The 13212-nt window shown below is 55.8% G+C and overlaps 1 protein-coding gene and 2 non-coding genes across 3 annotated transcripts; 2 read left to right on the forward strand and 1 right to left on the reverse strand.

Moving 5' to 3' along the window:
- Positions 1-270: 270 nt before the first annotated feature.
- LOC142025073 (adiponectin receptor protein 2-like) lies at positions 271-4469 on the reverse strand. The gene is made up of 7 exons (XM_075017534.1): positions 4368-4469; positions 4087-4236; positions 2448-2619; positions 1884-2070; positions 1553-1740; positions 1115-1308; positions 271-706 (listed from the first exon to the last, which is right to left on the reverse strand). The coding sequence occupies exons 1-7, from the start codon at positions 4398-4400 to the stop codon at positions 578-580; spliced, it is 1053 nt and encodes a 350-aa protein (XP_074873635.1). The 5' UTR covers positions 4401-4469; the 3' UTR covers positions 271-577.
- A 2423-nt stretch (positions 4470-6892) lies between these two features.
- TRNAE-UUC (transfer RNA glutamic acid (anticodon UUC)) lies at positions 6893-6964 on the forward strand. The gene has a single exon. It is a non-coding gene; the product is annotated as a tRNA-Glu (tRNA).
- A 424-nt stretch (positions 6965-7388) lies between these two features.
- Positions 7389-7460, forward strand: TRNAE-UUC (transfer RNA glutamic acid (anticodon UUC)). The gene has a single exon. It is a non-coding gene; the product is annotated as a tRNA-Glu (tRNA).
- Positions 7461-13212: the final 5752 nt, after the last annotated feature.

The raw sequence follows: 13212 nt of genomic DNA on the forward strand, positions 1-13212 counted from the left end.
ATTGGTCGGTCACTGTGCAAAGTCCCAATTCCATAGTTGAGCGGTTGGCGTTTGAGGCCACGCCCCCGGCGGTGTGATTGGTTGGTCAGCCGACGGCGAAGCCCGTGTTCAGTCTGTCGGTCAGAGTCTTGGGACGCCCCCATGCGGGGTCATTGGTCAGTCAGGATCTGACATCACCACACTATGGTGCGATTGGCTGGTCATCGTCCAACGCCACTCCCCTAGAGGGCCAGTTTGTTGGTTATCCCCTGAGGTCGGCCCCGCCCTCTGTCTTGCAGAGGACTGGACTGGTTGGTGGGGCAGACCTTGAATCCAGTGTTGCAATTGGTCAGTTGGTGTTACAGGCGGCAACCTCGCCTGGCGCGATTGGCTGGCTGGAAATAGGCTCGCTCGGTCGTTGCCAGAGGCCACGCCCCCCAGTGGTGGCACTCATTCATAGCGACTGAGACCACGTCCCCATGTGAGGTTGCTCAGCGCCCAGAGCCACGTCCTCTGGGTAGGAACTGGTTGCTTGGACCCTGGGTGGGCTCTGGTCGCTCGGTGCCGCGCCCCCGACAGCAGGGTCGGGGGGCGGGGATCACAGCACAGGGCTCTCGGTGCAGGTGCCCCCCAGCGAGGAGCGGAAGGCCTGGAGTTGGGACACCCCGTGGAGGTGGACACAGGCCCCCGCCACCACCAGCACGTGGAAGATCTGGTGGGAGTGGAACTGCAGGGGAGAGAGGGGTGGGTGAGCTTGGCCCTGCCCACCTCCCCAGGCTGAGGCAAACCAGGCCCCTTCCCCTTCCTCAGCCCCCCCTCCCAGCCTCCCAGGACAGGGGTAAGTAGTGGCCAAGGCACTGGTAAGGGACACACAGGGTGTAAGTACCACAAACATTCACCCAGAGGGAAGAGCACAGAGCCTGGGCCAAAGCTGGAGAAAGAACCCAGGTGTCTGGGTTCCCCGCCCCGCCCCCTGGCTCTGAGCATTAACCCCACTCTCCTTCCAGACCTTGGAGGGAACCTAGATGTCTGTGCACTACTCTGACCCTTGCCCCTGCCCCTGTCCCTGCCCCTCTCCCAGAGCCAGAGATGGCCCAGGTGTCTGGCTCCCAGCATGCTGCAGACGGGGGCTCACCCAGATGTCGCACTTGCCGGGGAAGAAGCGCTCAGGTATGCGAGTGGCATACAGCGCTGCGCCCAGGATGTAGAGCAGCGCCATGAGGAAGAGCCAGCCCATCTGCCCAGCCGTCGCTGCCTGGGCCGGGCCCTCAGCCATCATGAAGTGCAGGGTGGGCACCAGCCCACTCAGGCCCAGGCCCAGGAATACACCTGTCGGGGGGCAGAGATATTGGGGTCAGCGTATGTCCCTGACCCCAGGTAGCCTTTATGGCTAGCCCCCACTGCCAGCCTGGCTGGCTCCATGCTCACCCTGTTCCCTACTCCCCATTGCCAGCCCCCAGCTGTTCCCTACCTCCCACTGTCAGCTGGCCACTGCACCCACCCCCACCCAGGTTCTGAGCTCCCTCTGCCCACAGCTCTCTAATCCAGGCCTCTGGAGCAGAGTGGCACCCACCTGCCCGCACAGCACGGTACTGGGGTGTGGCAAAGTGGTCCCACTGGGACACTGTGATGGCTGTAATGCCCAGCACGCAGACAATGATGAGGTAGATGAGCTGGGGGTGGGGCGAGCAGTAGAAGGAGTAGTACAGCCAGGGCACGAAGCTCCCCACGGTCAGCAACGCGATGCCCGAGTAATCCAGCCTGTGGTGGCAGTAGAGAGAACCCAGGAGTCCTGGCTCCTAGCACCCACCCAGCCACCCCAGACTCCACTTGTTCCCCACGTGGTGAGTGGAAGAACCCAGGTGTGCGGCCTGGCAGTGCCCCACCCTGGGATAGGTGCTCACTTGGAGAAGGTGCGGGACACGCTCTCGGAGTGGCAGTACACTGTGTGGAAGAGCCAAGAGAAGCAGAGGCAGAGGATGGCGCCCAGGAAGAACATCCCAAAGACGACACGCTCCTGGATGGGGGCCACATAATTAATGTTGGGGCTGAACATGTAGCCAATGCCCAAGACCAGGAAGAAGAGGAAGCCTGGAATGGGAGAAGAGAAGAGTCAAAATGCAGCCACCTCTGGGGCAGGGCAGCTGGAGGACAGTCACACACAACACCACATGGGGATGACCTGCCAGGTGCTGAGATGCAGCCAACTCTGGGGCGGGGCAGCTGGAGAACAGCTGTGTATCACACCACCCTGGGATGGCTCCCCTAGTGCTGAGATGCAGCTACCTAAAACATGGAATCTCCTTGCAGCACAGCGCCCCCTAGTGCTGCGAGGGGGTCGGGTTGACTGCCAGGGAAGCATCCCCTGCTGAACCCCATCTTGCTCCCTGCAGCAGAGCACCCTCTAACCCTTATTTCTGCTCCCACCCAGTGCCCCCAGAACCCCCCGACACCGGGGTCTGACTGACCGAGGAGGTGTGTCCAGATGTTGCCGGTCTCCGTGTGCAAGCGGAAGATGCTGCGGAAGCAGGCGCGGAAAGAGGGCATGGGTGGGCGGTGCCCATGGAGAAGGAAGTCGTTGTCCTTCAGCCAGTCAGGCAGCACATCATGGGGGATGACCCTCCAGCGCCCCTCCCACACCTGTAGGGAGACAGCCAAAGAGAACCCAGGAGCCCTGGCTCCCAGCTGCCCCCACACACTCTACCCACTAGTCTCCACTCCCAGAGCCAGGGGGAGAATCTTGGAGTCCTGGCTCCCAGCCCTGGCAGTTTCTTGCCTTTCTCCAGACCTTCTCCTCCTCAGTATTGGTGCTGGCATCTCTGGTTGATTTCCCGTCTCCGCTCCCCATGGTCCAGTGGGGTTGGCTGGCCCTACACACCGAGCCCAATGATGCCCCAGCCCCTCTGCCCTCCTCTGGCCCCGTGCACCAGTCCTCTCCCCTGGCTCCCTGGAGCATCTGGGGTGGGCCCTGGCATGGCTGGGTAGAAACCCTGGGGGGCCATGCCACCTGGGCCAGCTCAGGTGCTGTCATGGGCATGCTCGGGGGAGGGGTGTCAGGCAGCACAGCTGCTGAAGTCACAATGGCATCTTGCCAGCCCATTGTGGCAGGCCCGGATCCCCTGGAAGCAGGCCCAGGGCCAGGTGAGAACACCTTGAGCCCCAAGGAGACCCCCTCAGGCCCAGGGGAACAGGACAGGCGAGGACCAGAGGCACTGCACAGTCAGAGAGACGGTGGGGGCGAAGAGGAGGGATAGCATCAGTGGGATGGACAGACAGACAGACGAATAGTCCGGACTGCTCCATGACAGATGGTTGGGAATGCCCAGTCGTGGGTGGACAGATGGATACATACAACGGAAATTGCCGTGACGGATTCCCAGATGAACAAATGGACAGGAACGCTCAGTGACGGATGGAGGGATACACGGACAAGAACGCCCAATGATGGACAGACGGACACATGGACGGGCATATACATGGACAGGGATGCGCACTGATGGGTGGATGAATGGAGAGGAATGCCCAGTGGGCAGATGGATGGACGGGGGTGCTCCATGATGGATGGACAGACAGACGGATGGATAGATAAGTGGATGGAGCTGCACAGTGATGGATGGATGAATGGAGATGAGTGTCCAATGGGCATGAATGCTCTGTGATGGATGGACAGGTGGATAACCGGACAGGAATGCCCAGTGAGAGAGGCAGAGGAGGACAGACAGGTGGCTCTGCTTGCAGATGAAGAGCTCATGGAGTAGGAGGGTCCTGAGAACAGCCCTTCCCTTCCCCCTCCTCTGCCACAGGAGCCTGGGGGGCCTGCAAAATGTAGAGCCCAGGCCTGCTCTGGCCAGGCAGTGCTGCCTAACCCAGCAGCAGGCCCCACATCGCTGCTTGTTGGAGTCCTGGCACTGGAACTGAGAGCACAAATGTGCTACAGGTCACCAGGAGCCGCTGTGTAAGTTGTGGCTGGGCAGAGAACCCAGGAGTCCTGCCTCCCTGCACCCTCCTGTGCTCTAGCCGCTAGATCCCACTCCCCTCGCAGAGTGAGGGAGAGAACCCAGGAGTTGTGGCTCCCAGCCTCTCCCCAAAGTGCTCCATGCCAGTTACCTTAAAGACAAACTCCTCCATCCTCCCCATGGCCTGCTGGGCCTGGAGCGGCAGTGTCAGGATTTGCACGGGATCTACGTTGTCTGGCTCCTCAGCTTCCCACTCTGCGGTGGGCCCCCATCCTGCTGGCTCGGCCCCCACCTCTGGCCCCTGCTGAGAGAAGGCCTAGATGTAACACAGGCAACAGGTCCCATCCAGCCCCAGGGTTGGGCTGGGTGGCTTGGGGAGGGGGTCTGGGCCCATCCTCTCTGGGGGGCACTGCTGGCTGGCTCCATGCTCACCTGATTGGTGTCCTCCCCCAGCAGTGGTCCCATCCCCTCTCGCCGGGGCCACCTCCTGGGTGGATGCCAGAGCGGGGAGCCTGGGGAGGGTCCTAGCCTTGGCTGCTGCCCCTCCTGCCTGCCCACCTCATGGTCCCGTTGGCCTGTGTGGGGGGAGAACAGCATGAGCCCTCGAGGCTGCCAGGACCCTTCACGGTGCCGACTTTATGTCCTCACACCACAAGGCCTCCGGCTCCCATTGCCCCACCTCTCAGCCCCTCACCCCCAATCCCAGCCCTGCACCCCCATCTCAGACCCCCTCAAATACTGCTCCTCCCACACACCCACCTATCTTCCTATTAGCCCCCACGTAGCCCAGCCCCCTCCCCTCAGAGCCCCCAACCTCTCAGCTTCTCCAGTGCGCCTCCTTCTTGTCAATCTCCCCACATCCCTCTGCTCTACTGCCCTTCACCCCACCCCCAAAACCAGTCCCCTGCCTGCTCTTGCTGTCAGGCCCCCTCCCCTCACCTGTGCTCCTTACCCTCAGCCCCTCCGTCTCAGACAGCCGTGCTCCCTCTGCCTCCAGCCCCCCAACTGCCTCGCCCTCCACCTTCTCCATCCCCTGCCTCCAGCTCCCATGTCCAACCTACCGACCCCCTCTTCAGCTTACAGCCCCCGCAAGCTCACCCTCCCCTTCAGCCTCCTTTCTCCGCCCAGCCCCCGGCTCCCAAAACCCTCTCGGGCCCCCAGCCCTCTGCCTCATCTCCCTGCCCCTCTCACCCAGGAGCCCTAGAAGCAGCAGCAGCCAGACCACCAGCCCCGCCCCCTCTGCTCAACCTCCTGCTCTGACCGGCCCTGCCGCCCATCCGTCAGGGATAACTTCCTATGGCTGCATCCTGTCTCCTTCCTCTTCCTTTTTGCCGTTGCCGTGGCAACGCTTAAAGGGCCTCGTGCGCAGGACCCGGAGGGGCAGGAGGACGTGTGTTGGCCCCTTCAGGCAGAGCCTGGGCCCTTGGCAAAGCATCATGGCCTTTCATGGGGTGGGGTCACCCCACATCCTTTTGCATGGAGGGCCATTTGCACAGGGGTCACACCGTTTGCACAGGGGGTCATGTTGCGTCACCCCCAAGTGTTGTGAGTGTTTTCTGTCAGCTGAGCACTGGGGCAGCCGCTCAGGAGAAATTCAGGGGCTGCACAGCGGAGTAGCAGAATGGCTCCAGCCTAAGGGAATGCTGGGTGCCCCCTTTCACTCAAGGCCTCCTTGCTTTGGACTTTGGCCTTCCCACTTTGCACAGCCCGCATACATCACCCATGGAGCCTGGCTCCTCCCACGATGGCCAGGACATGGGACATGGCAGCCCTGGCACTGTGTGTAGTGCAGGTTCAGGATCCAGGTGGGCGAGTGGGACTGGGATCAGGATCCAGGGTAGGCAAGAGACAGGACGGGGATGGGGCCAGGCTGGCAGGGTCAGGCAGAGAGGGTCATACTTGGGAGGAGGCAGAACAAAGGGTTGGGGCTCACAGAGCCTGGACTGGTAGTCATGCTTTCTGTGTCTCACCTTTCCTCCTCTGACAGCTGGGTTCTGTGAAAGTCACCAGGACAGTGTCTCTCCCCCTCTTGTGTTGGTCTACACAGAGGATGCCAACATACTGCCACTCTCAGATACTCTGGGGCAATCATGGGAGTATCGAGATGATGCCAAATTCTGTTTCCAATTTTCTTTAAAACAACCAACCAAACAACCAACCAACCAATCCTCCCAAAAGAATGCTGTTAAAAAGGACATGAAATATTAGCTCTTGCAAGAATTAAGGATTACCATATCACCTTAACTCTGCCCCTAATGCACACTGAGATAGTTTTTCATGATATGACTGCATGCTGTGTCTTCCCCAGGCACCCTGCCTCCATCAATGCACAGATGGATCTCCTTGGAGGATGGGGAGCAGAAGAACAAGTAGAGACAGCTGTTATCAGAAGGACCCTGCCTAGCTGGAAGGTATGTGCTGAGGCAGGGGCAGTCAAAAAGAGAAAAGTTGATGTCAAAGTGACTGCTCCCCTGGGGAACTGGATTCTGTCCCCCCCTCAGCCACAGAGCTCCTGTGGGATAGGTGGCAAATTAACCCAACCCCTCCACTCGACGTGTGTTCCGCTTGGATGGATGCCCCAGAACAGCAGCAACTGAGAGAGGAGGACAGGAATTGCTACAAAATGCTGCATGCCTTGAAAATTGAGGGTCTCAAATAAGACAAATGAAAAATATTTGTACTGTGCTCCGCACCCCCAAGTCCCCTGGTGGAGATTGAGCCCCTCCTAGCTGGGTGGGAAGGAGGGGGAGCAGGCTGGAAATCCACCAGGGATAGTGGGGCTCAAGGGGAATGCATGAGAGCCACCTGTTTTGCCTGTGGGTGGGGATGGTTTCATCACAGCAATTGAGCCTGGAGGTGCGCTGCTCTGGCACCTGATATAGTACTTTGGTGACAGCCTCAGGTGGCTCAGCTGCCTCGTGCTTCGGGCTGTGTGTGATACAAGTTCTCTCAGCAGCTCCCATATGGTCTAGCGGTTAGGATTCCTGGTTTTCACCCAGGCGGCCCGGGTTCGACTCCCGGTATGGGAACAGTCAAACTTTTTTTTAATCCCCTTCCCTTTGCAGAAAGGAACCCAGCGCCCAGCTCTGTTCATCTCTAGCCCCTGCGACCTGGGGAAGGAACTGAAGGATGGGCGTGAATTCACAGCTCCACCGCCCGGCAGGGAACAAGGAAGAGTATCTTCAGGGCAGCAGCGTGTGTGCCTGGGTAGGGTGAAATCTCTGGGGGTGGGAGGAGGTCTCAGCACAAAGCAAAGGCTGTGGTGGCCTGCATAGCCGTGGGGGGGGTTCTTTTAGCAGTGAGGCAGGAGCCACGCGGAGAGGGGCGTGGAGTTGAGGGGTGTCTGAGGCTGTCCTGTGATGGAAGTAACTCCCCAGAACTGCCAATAGGTGGCACTGAGGCTCCCCATGGCCAAGTCCCAGGCCGGCTCAGCCAGAAGTACGTGCAACTCACTCCCACATGGTCTAGCGGTTAGGATTCCTGGTTTTCACCCAGGCGGCCCGGGTTCGACTCCCGGTGTGGGAAAAAAGGAGCTATTTTGCTGAGAGGGAACGGAGCGAAAAAGCCCCACAGAATTCCCCCTCGTTGTCCCCCCCGGTTCTCTGGCTGGAGTCCAGCTGTTATGGTTTCCCTCCTCCTCACGCTAACCACCAAACCAGGGGGGAGAAGCTAGAAGTCCTGGGTCCCTGCTCTAGCCACCTTTCCCCACTGAGGTTCAACCAGCAAATATATTAAAAAAAGCAGAATAGCTGCTAATCCCAGCCCAAGTGCTAGGGGCTGCTGCAGCCTCATGGATGAAACCTTTGCATCCAGCCAGTCCCTTGCCCTGTGCAGACAGGAGCTGCTGAGGGGAAAGACCCCATGTCCCATTCCCTGGGCCAGATCAATCCAAAGAAAACTTTTGTATTGTCCTTCTAGATATTTCCTGTTGAATGTCTTCATTTGTCTCTGCTGGCAAGCTAATTAGCAGGAGAGTCATTAAGGGACTCTTAATAAACTTGCCGAAACAACGGATATAAAACCACTTAAGGCCACTGGCCCGTCAGATGCATTTTAGCTCCCACAGCAGCCTCAGGAAGGGAACCAGGACCACAAAAATGGAACTGATCACCAAGCTAAATCATGCCAGTCTGCATGACTTCTTGTACATTACTGGGTAACACTGCATGGGGGTGATCTCCTGTCCCCCCTCCCCCGCTCTCCAGAGGTGGCTGCATATCAGCATTGGTTGAGTAATCCTCATGGGCATTATATGCAGCTGTTCCCCAGATGCTCCACCCCAGAGGTGGCTGCACCTCAGTATCAGGAGAAGCCTTCCCCCCCACCACCCACCACACTTTTATTCACAAGCGCAGAGGTAACCTGGGTGCTCTTGTATGACCTTGAGCTCCTGGGGAATGACGGATGGGCTGGTTTGGAAGCCAGGATGGTTCCTCATGTACAATTAGCCGCAGAGCATGGTGCTGTTCCTGCCAAATTCTGACGGGTCTGACCTACTTAACCTGAAGGCTGACAGAGAGACAGCAATCCATGTCCAGACTCCCAGCAGGACCTGAGCCAAGCATGCCTGGAATAACCTCGTCCCCTCATAGCTTTTCATCCCTGCGAGCTGCCGCAATGCGACTGGTCTCCTGCTACTCCACCCCAGAGGTAGCTGCGTCTCAGTGCCAGAGAGGGAGAGCTCTCCTGGTGCTGAGATACCACCTGCTCTGTAAGGAGAATGGGGTTAGGGCAGGGGGCTGGGGTCAGGACTCTCTTGGAAGTGGGGTGGAATGGAGTGGTCAGAACAGAGGAGTCTAGGAGCCAGAATTCCTGGGTTCTCTCCTCAAACGCAGCCAGCACAGCTTTATTACTAAGCTCTGGCTGACCGACAAGCCTGTGCTCCACTTAACAGTGGCTGTTGGGAAGGGTCCTACCCTAAGAGCAGGTGGCCAACGGAAGCTATCAACCTACACTCAAATACAGCTGGCTTCCTGCAAGAGGCCCTGCCCTCATTGACAATGCACACCCCTCTGGCCCCAGGCGACCCAGTCCTAGGCTAGAAGTACCAAGGTGGGGAATAAATATGCGGCCAGGGGCCTGTCAGGTCAGCAGTGGAAGGCTGAACCCCACTTCATGGCTGGAAGTCAAAGCTGAACAAGCTCAGCCTTGGAACGAGGTGCTGATTCCCCGTCACTGCTGGTTTTCAATCCAGCCAGGCTGGATCCTTCTTTTCTACATGCTCTACCCCAGGAATGATGGGAGGGGCTATTCTTTGGCCTGTGGCATACAGCGGGGCAGGCAAGACACTCACGGGAGCCCCTTCTGCTCTGGGGCTCTGTGAATCTCAGTAGCTCTTTGCAAGATTGCAAAGCTCGTAGTACCACGTTTTTGTCCCTCACACAGGTACTTACAGGCTGCTGGGAATCGCATCGCCCCTTCCCCTTCTCTTTGGTCAGCTAACTAGACCAAGCTGCTGGCGTCCCTCACTCTGAGGTGGGGTGTCTGACCTCTGATCACCCTCCTGGCTCTCCTCCGACCCTCCCTGACCGACCAACATCCTTCTTGAACTGCAGGCACCATATTGGGCCATAGGCTCCCAGCAGCTGGAAGTTCCCCTCCTCACACATCGGCTGGTCTTGTTTTGTGAAAACACGGTTGTACTTTTCAAGAAGAGGTCAGAATGGAAAGGAGTTTCTATCAACCCCATCTGGCTTGGCTTTGAGCTCTTTGGCTCTCGAAAGCTTCCAGCACTCTCAGTTTCTTGGCCTGAGCCTGGATGTGGCCTTGTTTGGAATCTGGGCTCGTGCTCAGAAAATATTTTCCACTGATGTCACCCTGACAAGCTCACTGGCAGCCCCGGTTTTATCGGCAGAAAGCTGTTCTGTGCTGGGAACGCTTGTCTCCCTTCCAAAATCCCCAGTCCCAGAGGTATTGCAGCATAATCCACCACTGGGAATTTGAGCCATGTCTAAACCCAGGCAGGGCTCTTTTCACAATGTCACCCGAGAGATTTTTCCTTTGACCGTGTCTGTAACTCCCCCATTCAGGGCAGGGGGACTCCTGGGAATGCAGACAGTCGGTCAGGGTTTGCTCGCCCCTTTGGAGAATGACAGAATCCTAGAACACGAGAATGGGAAGGGACCTCGAGAAGTCATTGAGTCCAGTCCTGGGCCTCCCGACAGGAATGTACTCCTGGCTTTCAGAAATTGCTATCCAAGGCCAGATGGGACCATTAGATCAGGCACGAATAGCCCAGGCTGGCAAATCTCACCCTGTTTGGAGCCCAACGACTTAGACCAAAAGTCTGAGCCCTCCAGAGACTAAACTGTTGTGTGACATGGGCAACACACGGGAGAAACGGTGGAACCAGCTGTGCTCGATGCCTCTGCAATGGCAGGAATCGATTAGCTGAGATCTGCCTGGATTAACCCAGCAGGCGATCAGAGCCCTGTGCTGCTGGGAAGGTGTTTGCTCTGGAGAAAATTCATTCCTGCCCTCAAACCTGGCAACCCTGGAGTCAGACACACCAGCCAAGCAGGTAGCCAGAGGGGTTTTCAGACCAGCTCAGAAAGCACTGCCCCAGCCCCTCCGGTGTATCACTTCTAATCCCTTGTGCTTCAGAGGAAGGTGAATCCACACTCCAGAAGCCATCTGGCCAACTGGGCATAAGGAGGGGGAAATATCCTTCCTGATCACTGCAGCCTGAGGTTGGAATGGAGTCAGAGGAGTTGAGCGGGGGATGACCACAAGGAGGCCAATCTTTTTCTCTATGTGAAGGAGGGGGATGGGCAGGGGAGTCCCAGATTTTCATGTTCTGTGCCTCAATTTCCCTGCCTGCAAATCAGGCCTGATCCCTCCCTGGGAGGTGAGGGTGGAGCTCAGTGATCGTCTGGGTGTTTTTCCCTCAGGAAAAGTGCTGAAAAGCCCGGGGGGAGAAGGAAGGAGAATGTCAGGGCAAAATAGCCTGTGGATGGGTACAAATGCTGGACTATATAACCTCCACGATTACGGGCAAACTACAGATGGCTCCAAAGCTGGTGCTGCTACATATGAAAGAATGAACTTACCAAGCCCATGGCCCTGCAGGGCATGTCCCTGAGAGCCGAGCCGGCCTCGGGAGGGCTGAAGTTGTCACAGCCGGCGTTGCATGTCAAGCTCTGAAAATGGGGCTCGAGGTCAGGACAGGGGTTGCTGGCCATGCAGCCACCCACAGTCCATCCAGCTGCACCGGACTGGTCATTGCTCCACAGAGGTCAGAATAAAGCTGCATACATGTCTGACTGGGCTGGGGTTGTTGGGCATGAGAGAGCTGGAAACAGGAAGCAGATCCTTGGAAATGGGAGGCAAAGGGGGATGTGGCCTGAAATGGGAAAATCGACAGCAGAAAATGGAAATGAACGTGGTATTGTGGATGAGTTTCTCCTGGAAGTGCAGCCGCACAGACGAGTACACACACGTGCTAACCCAAACACCTCCGTTTCTGTCCAGCAGAGTCCCTCTGGGAACCTGCTCAGCTTCCTCATGCAGCAGGGAGTTCCCCAGGCCAAGAGCAGGTTGGTTCCCATTGGCTTTGAGAGCACAGTGTTTTCTTGGAAGGGGTGGCTGAGAAGAATCGAGAAAGGACTGTGAGTAATGGCTGGGGGCTGACAGGTCAGATGGGGTGAGCCCTGCAGCCACCGCTGCACCCAGCAGCCAAAAATCCTGGCCTGACTGACATGCAAAAGAGACTCAGGATTTGAGTAAACAACATGGAATGTCTACAAAAGGGATTGGTTTTCAGAGAGATAGAAATCGGGGCACTGCAAGTGCTCAGCCACTTTTGGGTATGTAGTGGCCACTTTAGGAAAATGATCTAGGCTCTTAAAAATGCATTTGGGGGGAAAATGAGCAGCCACTTCTCCAAATGCACCACTCACTTCTGCAAAACTGGCCAGCTGACTTGGAAAATTGATGAGCGCCATGTTTTGAAGAGTTACTAGCCACTTTTGAAAATGTACTAGTCATTAAAAGAGTACTAGGCACTTTTGAGTTACTTAAAAAGATTACTAGACACTTCTGAAAATTTCTCATTTAAAATTATCTACTAGTCATATTTGAAAACATACTAGCCACCTTTGAAAAACTGACCGGCTGTTTTCAAAAACTGACTAGCACCACATTTGAAAATTTACTGGCTGTTTTTTAAAAGAAAAAACCTACCAAATTTTAATAGGTGTGAATCATTGTAAAATGTCCCCTAATAGTTTTTGAAAATACACTAATCTCTTGACACATATGGTAGCCACTTCAGAAAATTGACGGGAAATTTTTAAACTGACTAGTCACTTTTGAAACTAATAATACAGGTTGAACTTCTCCAGTCCAGCACCCTGGGGATCTGACCGGTGCTGAACAAGAGAATTTATTGGAGCCTGGCAGATCAATATTGTCTAGCAGCGTTACTGACCCTTCCACGGCTTCTTGGGCTCTTAGAAAACATTTAAGAGTAAATTACAGCACAGAACCCTGACAGCCAGAACTGGTGGCTGTAAACAAATTTTATAGGACCGTGGGAAATTGGCCATACCAATGAAAAGTGGTTGGATTATGGATGTTGCCAGGTGAGAAAGTGCTGGACTGGAGAGGTTCAACCAGTATTCTCTTAAAAATATGCTAGCCACTTTTGAAAATGTATTAACTGTTTATAAATTAGTAGATGCTTTTAAAGGCACCAGTAATTTCTGGGACATTTGCTAGGAACTTTTGAGAAAATTACCAGCCATGTTTGAAATATTTACTATCCACTTTTGAAACCGTAGGCTGGCTGACTGTATACTTTTCAGAGCAGGAGGCTGGGTTTGGCTGATTTCACGATTTACAAAAACATCTGGTGCTTTGAGAGCCTGAATTATTCTAGTATCAGAGGGGTAGCTGTGTTGGTCTGGATCTGTAACAGCAACAAAGGGTCCTGTGGCACCTTATAGACTAACAGAAAAGTTTTGAGCATGAGCTTTCGTGAGCACAGACTCACTTCATCAGATGCTGGTCAATTATTCTAATTGTCCTCTGGACAGTGCCTTAAAGGGGGCCTGGTTTTCAGAAAGCCCTTGAAATTAGGACCCTCCTTCCCCCCAGCGTGCTAGCCACTAGCCACATGTGGCTATTTGGCCAGTTGAGTGTGGCTATTTGTCTTGAACAATAAATATATTTTCTGAATAATGTGGCTTATTCACGATAGCAGTAGCCACTGTAGCGGCTGGTTGGACACCACAGCCCTAGAAGGTGCCTAAAGTCACTAGCTATTTCCAAAAAAAAA

The sequence above is a fragment of the Carettochelys insculpta genome, chromosome 22 (assembly GCF_033958435.1).
Source record: "Carettochelys insculpta isolate YL-2023 chromosome 22, ASM3395843v1, whole genome shotgun sequence".
NCBI classification, from domain to species: domain Eukaryota; kingdom Metazoa; phylum Chordata; order Testudines; family Carettochelyidae; genus Carettochelys; species Carettochelys insculpta.

Coding starts and splice junctions, on each gene's coding strand:
- LOC142025073 (XM_075017534.1), bottom strand. CDS start 4,400: ATGGGACCACTGCTGGGGGAGGACACCAATCAG. Junction 4,237..4,367: donor TGGGGGAGGACACCAATCAG/GTGAGCATGGAG, acceptor TTCTCTCAGCAG/GGGCCAGAGGTGGGGGCCGA. Junction 2,071..2,447: donor CATCTGGACACACCTCCTCG/GTCAGTCAGACC, acceptor CTCCCATTCCAG/GCTTCCTCTTCTTCCTGGTC.